The following is a 10,165-nucleotide window of genomic DNA, read 5'->3' as shown; positions in this document are numbered from 1 at the left end:
GGAAACTGCTGGCGGGCGGGTTTACATCGCTGGCCTTGCAGTTGCCCGTCTACGTACTGAACCCATTGCATCACTAGGGATCCTTACAAGCTGAGTTTTTACTGTCCTTGTGCATGTTCTAGAATGATTGTAATTTTCCACTAAGACAAAATAAAGCAAACAATTGTCACTCATGAGAAAAACAATCCTATTAAGGCTGTGTGAGATTACACCTAAAAAGTGAGAATGTTATTGAGGAACATTAAAATACCAGTGGATCTAGAGATGACAGTGGGTTCACGCAGATGTTTACAACCCAAAGCATATTTAAAACTCATTAAAAATCTCAAGAACCAGGCTTTCTCATAAAAACCATCTGATAACTCAAGGTCCGAGAATTTCATGCTCCACTCCATCATCCTATGCAGCTTCCCTAAATATGAAATCATAAAACCATTTTCCCTTAAAAAAAAAAAAAAAGGAAAATCCTCACCCATATTCACCCAACCTTCCCCCCCACACAGGAGCAGAGTTTAAATTCCCTTCTAGTGATAAAACTCCTTGATGAGACAGTTAACCTCTTGAAAACTCAGTCTGCTTACCTATAAATCAGACCAACCCACGAGGTTGCTATGCGAGTTGGCCTGAATGACAATCCGAGCGCCTCTGATTTGCACAGTGATGAGTGTCCCCGTGCGTCGTGGAGAAGAGCGGGGTTTGACTGTCTGACAGTCACTGCCACCCCTCTGTCAGTGTGTCACAGTGCAGTGGTTGGTGTGCTTTTCCAGTGCTAGGGAGCTGCTATCGAGGCGATACCCCAGCAGCATTTCAGCTACCAGCAGGGTCATCTACGTGGGCAGTTTTCCCTGGCCCTTCCCCAAAAAGACAGACAAAGAACAAAAGCCTGCTCATTTTTGCGAATTTGCCAATGAAAACAACTGGAATAGCAGATTATTGCCCTATCCTTTGACTCACGTGCTTTGGACGTATCCTACAGGAAGGGCTGATCACTAAAGAAGCTCAGTGGAGGGCCACTGAGGGTGGGGGAGCCCCTCAGAAGATGGGTTGACACGTGGCTGCATCAACGGACTTCAGCAGGTGACTAAACAAGAAGATGTAACAGGCGCGGGCACCACTGCATTCTAGTCTACCTGGGACCGTCCCGAGCGGAAGCCTAACGTCGACCGTCACCAGCAATGGCCACAAGCACCAAGAGGGACAGAGGCTAATATGCCCATTATTGTCGCTGGGGCATTCCCTAGTGGCAAAGACTTTACGAGCAGTGAAATTTCAAAGATCAGCACAGACCCAACTCAAAGAGAACGCAGAGTAACAGGGAAGCTTTGGTCAAGGAAGAACTCACACTGAAGCCATGGGGCTGCAGCTGAAAATAGCTGAGGTGGCACTGCCCTGGCTGTACGTTCAGAAACACTGGCTGGTCTTAGTGACTTCAATCCCGGGTGCGGCAGGTGGGCTGCCACCAAAGCTGAATACCTTCAGGTTGAGGCTTACGGCAGAGCAGTATGGCCCTTAGGCATTTATTCGCCAGCCTGGAAGAACTTTGTGACATGTCCTGATAAACAACTCAACCCTGAGCATTTCTCGCTGCCAGGACAGCTTGTTAGCTTCCTTAAACAACCCTTTAATCATGAATTTCGTAATGGACATTAGAACCGCAAGAGGTAAAATCGAGAACACTGTTTAAGGCATTACCTAACAAAACTACTGACAAACTACTAACAAAAAGGTCTGGTTCAGAGCCACCAGCCAATCTGTGGGAGAAAAGAACTGGAGAGGTGCTTCATTGAAGATGACAGGACAGAAAACTCCACAAGGCAGTATCCCTGTGCCTAGTAGCGTTGCTATGAATTGGAATCTGCTAAATGGCTCACAACAACCAGGCCCATCCTTCCTGGCTTTGGGATTGTACCAGACACTGTGCTAACCCCTCCCCACTCAGCAGAACTGCAACAAACTAAGGAAGGATTGGGAAGATGGAGCAAAATGAGAAAGGTAAAGAGAGATTAGTCTTGCTAAGGCCTGAAACGGTGTTAGCCAAACTGGCAGCAAGGGAAGGTGCTGTACCAGCATGCAACAGGCAGGAAGAAAGCCCTGCATAGGGCAGAGCTTAAGCTAAAGGCGGGGTACCACAATAAGGTTACCCAAAAACACGGCCTCCAGAGCGTGCCGGCGTCATTCATTACTGACTCGCTTCGGGACTTGGGCAAATTTCCTACCACCTCTGCATCGTGGCTTTTCCAGCTCTAGTTTGGGACTGTGAATAGCACTTCCCATCTGTGTTAGGAAGGTTCAGTGGGTTGGCATTTGTAACACATTTTGAACAGTGCCTGGCACAGAATGAGTGCTGTATGTACGTGGGTTAAATCTTCAAGTCTGTTTCTTTAAGGCTGGTGGGAGAGGAAAGTGGTAAGAAAGAGGTGAATCTGACAAAGTTAAAAGATCACCCAAGCCCACATTTGAAAAATGAAATATTCCCATCTCATCAATTTCACCTCAAAGCACCCGTGTGTGAGTGGGGACCCCAGAGAGGACAGGGAGTTCCGAGCTTTCACCCTGTCTCACTCACGGCCCTCCATCTTCTCTGACTCTGGCAACCTTAGAGCACAGGCGAGAACCGCCCCGTAGGTCTGCGAGATTTCAAGTCTTGATGGGAGGAGAAAGCCTCATCTTTCTTCTGAGGAGCAGCTGGTGGTTTCCAACTGCTCACCTTATGGTACCATGACACCACCAGGACCCCACTGACCTTACTAGCTTTGGTGAAAGGGTTTCTCTCTGGGAATGTGTGCCTCAGAAGCCCTGGTGGCCCGTGGTGAATGGCTCAGCTGCTAACTACAAGATACCTAGTTCCAACAGACAAGTTACTCCACAACAGAAAGATGTAGCAATCTGGATTCTTCGGACAAATAGTTTGAGATGTTTGCCCTAAACTCTCAGGAGTTATTCTTGGCCTCGTTTTCTACCTGAAAGGGTTTGTTCCTTTGGTTCAGGTTGGGTGATATTCTCTAAGTATATAAAAAACTTGGATTTCCCAGGGAGCAGATAGGAAATGCCTTCCCGTAGTGCTGGCACCCTGAATCCAAAGACTTCTGGTCTCTTAAACTAGGAGGGAATAATTGTCTGGGAAAGCCTTAAAAAAACAAACAAACTACTTGGATTTGATACTTTTTGTCCTGTTTTGGGCAGCCTGCCCTGGATTGGTCAACAAATTATGCAAATGAGATTACAGTCTACTATGCAAATTAAGTGTGTCTGGCTTACCAAAATTGGTCCCTTTCTGCCCTGATGGGAGGGCCCCTGCCTTCAAGCTTATAAATAGCCACAGAGGTTTTTCTGACAGAGAGGATTAACAAAAAGAACAGAAGAAAAAAAAGAAAGAAGAGGGAAGTGGGAAGCAGTAGGGAGAAAGGAGGCAAGGAACTTTCTAGAAGAGCTGTAGCATGGGTACAAGGGCTATAACCCTGATGACAGGGTACAGACAGACAGCAATGCCAAGAGCCGGTACAGACAGACAGACAGCAATGCCAAGAGGAACCTGTCCAAAGGTGGCCAGGATGAGGTCTGAGAGACATGCTCTGCACTGGAGTGGGCAGTGGGGTGCTCCCTTCTTCTGGGGAGCCTGCTGGGCTTTGTGTGCTCACTGTCCGCCTTGATGCCGGTTGCTTCCATAACAACCAGCTAAGTATGGTCCGTGAGCTCTGTACGGTCACTGCCATGGCCTATGAAACCCAGAGGAAAAGCAGAGAACAAATGGTACAAAGTTTGGAAAGCAGACTTTTTGTGGCCTCCACCTCATCGGGCTCAGCCTAGTGCTGATTTTAACTTGCTCACTCACTCCTAGGGAGTAAATGCTGACCCAGAGTGACCCAATAAGACAGAGTGGAATGGGCCCCTGGTGTAGTAATGGGAAACAGAGGACGGTCTGATCTCCCCGGGGCTTTCCTATTGCAAGGGTCAGAGGTCCCTCCACACTTCCCCCTTATTCTCTATTCTAACACCACGCCTTCCTCTACACCTGTGCTGGGTATGGCGATTCTCTGCAATGACCACACAGAAGTCGCAGACCAAACTCACAATTAAGGGGGTTCAGTAGGGAAGTCAGGACCATGGAACAGTAAGGATAAAGTTATTGGTCTTCACAGCCAGCAGCCAAGACTGTGTGTGTGTGTGTGTGTGTGTGTGTGTGTGTGCAGCTACATGGTCCCTTGATCATTGCCCTCATAGGCCAGGAAGCCAGTCCATGTGTCACTCTGTTCCATAGTCTCAGGCAGGTGAGAAGAGCTCCATAGTCTCAACACTGCTCCTCTGAGTCTCCATGCCAGCTGCTGCTGCATCTGGTCTCAGTGGTCTCCACCACTTCAGACAGAGATCTTGGGTGCGCTCTCCCAAGGTCCCCTGAGTTCCTCTCTCAGTTGCTGCATCAAAGACGGCTTACCTTCAAAGCCAGGGAAGTAGGAATGACAACTGACCAATTTTTTTCTATGAGTGTTACAAATAACTTGATGTATAGTCCCATACCATCATTTGGTGGGTTACAGAGACTTGGGTAGAAGTGCTATTTTAGGAATTTTCACTCTACCACTCATGTGAGTTTCCAAGACTGTAACTCTTTCTGGGAACGGAAAGCCTCATCCTTTTCCTGCAGTATAGATGGTGGTTTTGAACTGCTGACCTGGTAGTTAGCAAACACACTCATAACTCACTATGTCACCAGGGATCCTCTATCCCCCTTTGCAGTTACAGTGAATTGTTTCTCTCTTCTGGCCGAAGTCTCTAATCCCGACCAAATGTCTTTTCCCTGAAAGGGTCTGGTAAGAAGGTGGGGGAAGATACTGATAGGATTTCCCTGTAACTGGGAAAAGTGGTCTCTGGAGTGACATCCTGCTGTGCATAAAATTAGCCATCTGAAAAGCAGGAGGGAATCTCATTGCCAACAACAGCCAGGAATGGAGCGTGTCCTCTGGCCCAGTGAACCTCCTGGATCCAGAAGACAGCTACACCATCAGAGGAGCAGCAGCAGGAGCCAGAGCAGAGCAGAGTGATGGACATCCCAAGCCATGGAGCAAGTTGAGTGCTTTTGTGCAGGAGGCTGGCTTGTGGAGTGGGTACTTAATTGGGGAAGATGGACGTGCTGACCCACAGATGTGAAGCTGAGTGCCTTCAGGCCGAGTTTTACTGAAGTAGGAGCACCTCTAGTCACTTAATTGGGGGAGCTGGACTTGCTGACCCACAGAAGTGGGGTGCTTTCTAGCGGAGGCTTGCTGGAACGGGGTGCCTGGCACTTAGTCCAGTCAGGGATCTGGGTTTGCTAAGCCAGGGAGCTTGGGCTGAATGCTGTTGGATGGAGGTTTATAGCAGAGTAATCTGCCCTTGGGACATGTATTAGCAGACCTGAAACTTTGTAACATGTCCTGGTAAACAACTAACCACCCAGAGCATTTCTCACTGGCATTACAATCCGTTAATGTCCTTAATAAACCCTTTAATGATGAATTTTATCTGCATTTCTGTGTAGCCATCGCAATGGCTATTAGGACCCTGGAGGGATAGAAGAGAGAACACTTAATGAAAACTTGACACCCCTGAAGTTAAGACCAGTTTAACACACACTTATTACTACCACTCCAATTTCACACTAGCTGCTACGGAGCCGTGGGTCCTCCACAAGGCTCATCCTTGGCCCTTGTATCTCTCCTTCTCCACCCCCCACCCCACCCCGAAATCTTATAGTATTTATTTTCTACCTCTCAGGGACCTCTTCAATTGAAGGGCTCTTCCTGATGAAAACGTTTTATCGTAGGAAGAGTGACTCGTCAGCGTGGAAAGCATGCTTATTTAGCAGTGGTTGCACTTAAGTTGGCGGAAGGGAGAGGTAGTGATAAAATGAGACCCAAAGGAGGAGTCTAGGGTGCAGGTAACGTTCAGCTTCTTAATCAAATTGTGCGAGCATTCATTCAGCTCTTGACATAAAACCCGTACTCCTTTCTGCATTTTACACACCAATCAAAAGGCTAAAATCAAGCTTTCTGAAATGGAAGGTACAGTCACCCAAGTGGAGGGGAAAAAGGACTCCTACATCATGAATGTTACAACAAACAAACTACAAAAAGTTGAGCTCTTGCAGAATGGTAAAAATAATTTCTTTGAAAGCAGGATGAATAAATGAATGAAAGAATATTCATTTTTAGTCTGGGTGGAATAGTTCCAAAACTCACTGCCATCGAGTCGATGCTGACTCTTAGTGAATCTTTGGGAAAGACTGCCCCTTTGAGTTGCCAAGTCGCTTTATGGGAGTAGAAAGCCCAACGTTTCTCTCTAGGAGAGACTAGGGGTTTCAAAGTGCTGACCTTGCAAGTAGCAGCCCAGTGCATATGGCCACTAGAGTGCCAAGGCTCCTAGGCTGAATAATAGCAAACAAAAATATCTAAGATGGACACAAAGCATTTGGGAGGGGGTAAACTTGATTCAAATAACAGGCAGCAGGGAATATACAGTTAAGAGATGGAGATAAGCAAAAACTGTGATCTTGGTTACGTTACCTATCCCCCAATGAGAAGAAAAAACAACAACCACAAAGTCCCTGCCATCAAGTTGAAGTTGATTCGCAGCAGAGCAATCTTACAAGCCAGGATCTAACTGTGGGTTTCTAAGACTCTAACTCTTTAGGGGAGTCCAAAGCCTCGTCTTCCTCCCCTAATGATTACAGAAATCCAATAATAATTGAACCCTTATAATAAGCCAGGAGGCACCTTGGTGCATAGTGGTTATGCGTTGGGGTACCAACCACAAAGCCAGCGGTTTGAAACTACCGGCTGTTCCTCAGGAAGATGAGGCTTTCACGGCCTAAAGAATTACAATCTCAGAAACCCACAGGGGCAGTTAGTGCTACCCTAGACTATAGGCTGCCACGAATTGGAATTAACTCGATGGCAGTGAGTTTGGTTTTGTTTTTCATTTGTAATTCACATCAAGTACTGGATTAAGCAGCATTTTATTGACATTATCTACAAAAATAATAATACAAATGATATTATTACCAGTTTCATCTCAAAGATTTAAAAAGCAAATTTCAAAGCAATAAAGCATGCATTTCACATAAGTGGATCATGTCTACTTACATGCAATACAAATACACAAAGGCCCAAGTTTATTCATGGTTACCAGGGGACTAATGGGGGGAGAGCAATGGCTTAAGACACACTGACTTTCTGTTAAGGTTGAGAAAAATTTGGAATGAGATAGTGGTGATAACAAGGTGAGCGCAATTAATGTCATGCTGCATGTACAAAAATGGTTGAAGTGGCGAGTGTTTTGTTTTATGCACGCTTACCACAATAACCTCTGCTGGCCCAAAACAAACAAACAAGCCAGACTCTAAAGAGTCCAAGGTTGGGAAGCTCATCTCCAGGGGGCCCAGAAATGGCCCCAGGCCATATGAACTTCAGCACTCTTGGAAAGGCTTCCATTTCTCTCCCCAAATCCAGCAAGAAGCATCTAGTTTCAAACCAAGGAGGCGAGTCACCATGCCTAGCACACAGTAATCATTCCAACATTTTCACTTGCCACTTGTGAGCTGAAGAAACCGGCAAAAGGTCCGTTCTTTCTAAAGTAAACGATCCCCCTGAAGGGTAAAAATACAAACCCAAGAAACTCACCAAGCATGGCCAAGATGGGCGTGATCGTACACAGTGGGTCCACAGCTGTACCTGAGGCCAAAGTTAAAATGCAGCATGTGAAATACTTGCCTTCCTGGTTTCCGTGACCATTTAATCATCTCGCTTTGTGTCACCACGGAGGGGGTGCGGGTGGGAGGAGCCAACCTGGGGCTCTATTCCTTTCATGAATCCCTAAGTTCATAACCAAGCCCCATAAATTAACTTTGAACACTCTGATATGTGCAGCGCAGTCCTCCAGAGTGTTTTACAAATCCTGCGCATCTACGAAGAACCCAATCCCCTTGCACCAGCAGCACGTCTACACCACCGGAAAATGATATATTTACACCTATTTCCCTAGCCCGGTTCCTCCACCCTCACCTCCCAAGGCCGCTGAAGAAGTGGCCCGAGCCAAACCCCAAGAGGGTGTCAAAACGCTACCAGGAAACGGCTTCGGCGTTGGCCACTATTAAAGGGTCTTTCCTCCGGGTTAGACTGTTGTAGACCTTCGCGCCCGTGGCATGGCCCGTGGGTTGCAGCCAGCCCTGCGCGCGTTCCGCCGACACTGGCCGGCCCGGGAGCCGACCCCACTCGCCCAGCCGGAGGCCCGGAGCGGCCGGGGAGAGCCGAGGGCAGAGGCGCCCGGCCCGCAGCCAGCGGTGGGTGGGCGGCAGGCGGGCCCCGAGCGGCCGCAGCATGACCAGCCCGGCCAAGTGCAGGCAACAGAGGTTAAGCCCCAGCGAGCGAGCAGCAGCCTGGGCCACAGGCTCCGCCCCGGGTGCTGACGTATACGCCCCGCCCCGGAGACCCCGCCCCTGACCCCGCCCACTCCCGGAAGAGGCTGCGAGGAGCGGCGCGGCAGCCCAGTCCGGCCTGGGCCCGCGTTCTCGTTCCCCGGGAGGGAGGGTGCGATCCGACTGTGAGGTTGAGGCGACGTGGAAGCCAGGACGCTAAGAGAGCAACGTCGGGACGAGAGCCACGCCAGCCTCTGCCCGGAGGTTGCAGGGAGGCGCGGGATTCGTGGCGGTGGCCGCGCCTCCGTCCCCAAAGGAAGGTTTCCTCGTAATACCGCTTGTTGGATGCGGTGCAAACCAAATGCAATTGCCCCTCTGTTGTAGCTGCCCGGCAGGTTTTGCTCTCGTCGCCCCATCTGACTTCAGGCGCCTCACCGCGGAAGCCTTTGAAATACAGCAAAATATGTTTGCAGACCCCACACACAGGCCCTATGCCTCCCACTACCAATCCGCTTTGTTTTAAACTTAAACATCCAACCTACCATCCCCTCTCTGAAAGGGCAACAGAACTTGAATTGCCTTTTAAACCGTGCTTACCCGTTGGGCTGCGTGATCGGCTCAAAACCAGCAGCCGCTCCACGGGGAAAGACGCAGCTTTCTACTCCCTAAACAGTTCCAGCCTTAGAAACCCTCAGGAGGTCGCTGGAAGTCAGCATTGACTGATGGCAGTGAGAGTTATGAATAGAGAGTTATGAATAAGGAGATTCATTTTTAGGTACTTGCAAATTAGTGTCTTGCAAAGTGTATCTTTAAAAAGTCCCCTTGCCTTGGCATTCTTTCAAACAGCACAAATTTGTTTGCTTTGTTTATTCTTTTATTTGGGTTTTACTATATAAAGGCAAATCCCAAAGTGCCAAGACAGATATATGCCCAGAGTTCAAAACCTAAGCCCACTTAATGACACCGAGTTCATCTGGCTCGGTGACCCTCTAGGACAGAGTACCACCTAAAGGAAGCCGACCACCACATCTTTCTGTAGGGTGGCTGGTGGGTTCCTATAGCGAGCACCCTAACCGTTGCTTAACCGCTGCACCACTAGGGCTCTTTATTTCCAAGAGTACCTATTGACCCTCTCTCCCTCCCTCCCCAATCTTACTTTCGAGATCCCTGGAGCTCCGTTTTGCAATTGTTCCGAATTATTATTTAATGTAAATGGAAGTATTCAGAAAACCAGATTTTCAGAATAAAGTCACTCCTACATTAATAGGGCCCCTGGTGGCATCATGGTTATGCTTTCGGCTGCTAACCACAAGGTCAGCAGTTAAAATCCACCAGCTGTTCCATGAGAAAGACAAGGCCTTCTCTCCTAAAAGCTTTCACCTCCCGAAATATCCAGAAAAGAGTTACAGTCTTGGAAACCCACAGGGGCAGTTCTAGCCCGCCCTATATGGGTTGGAATTAGCTCAATGGCAGTCTACAATACTAGCTACATATATTCAGGGTCACCCTTTCCTTGCTGCATGGGCTGTGCTTGTCCTGGTGTTATTTTGTAATTGTCTCTTCCTTCCATGTGAGTGTTTTCCTTCTCAACTAAGTTCTTTAGATTGTAAATTCTGTTGAACTCCCCACACTGTCCCTAAAACTAAATTCAGAATAGGGCTAGTAAGGTCTGGTGCAATCCATCTCTCGTGGAACCCACCTGCTGTGTTGGTGGGAGGAAATATGGTCAGGCAAATATCTGCTAGGAAAACTTTGATGCAGATATTAGATGTGACATGA

At 48.1% G+C, this 10,165-nt stretch overlaps 1 protein-coding gene across 1 annotated transcript in view; it reads right to left on the bottom strand.

The window, feature by feature from the left end:
• Window positions 1-8,381, bottom strand: part of CARS2 (cysteinyl-tRNA synthetase 2, mitochondrial) — a 97,998-nt gene extending 89,617 nt beyond the window's left edge. Inside the window, exons 1-2 of the mRNA XM_075563426.1 lie at window positions 8,094-8,381; window positions 7,653-7,703 (exon numbers count right to left, since the gene is read on the bottom strand). Coding sequence (XP_075419541.1) covers window positions 7,653-7,703; window positions 8,094-8,350 — 308 coding nt within the window. The 5' untranslated portion in view covers window positions 8,351-8,381. The remainder of the gene's footprint in view (window positions 1-7,652; window positions 7,704-8,093) is intronic.
• Window positions 8,382-10,165: the final 1,784 nt, after the last annotated feature.

This window comes from Tenrec ecaudatus, chromosome 11, assembly GCF_050624435.1.
Source record: "Tenrec ecaudatus isolate mTenEca1 chromosome 11, mTenEca1.hap1, whole genome shotgun sequence".
Lineage (NCBI taxonomy): Eukaryota > Metazoa > Chordata > Mammalia > Afrosoricida > Tenrecidae > Tenrec > Tenrec ecaudatus.
The sequence above is the reverse complement of the archived record's forward strand: the minus strand, read 5'-3'. Positions and strand labels throughout refer to the sequence as shown.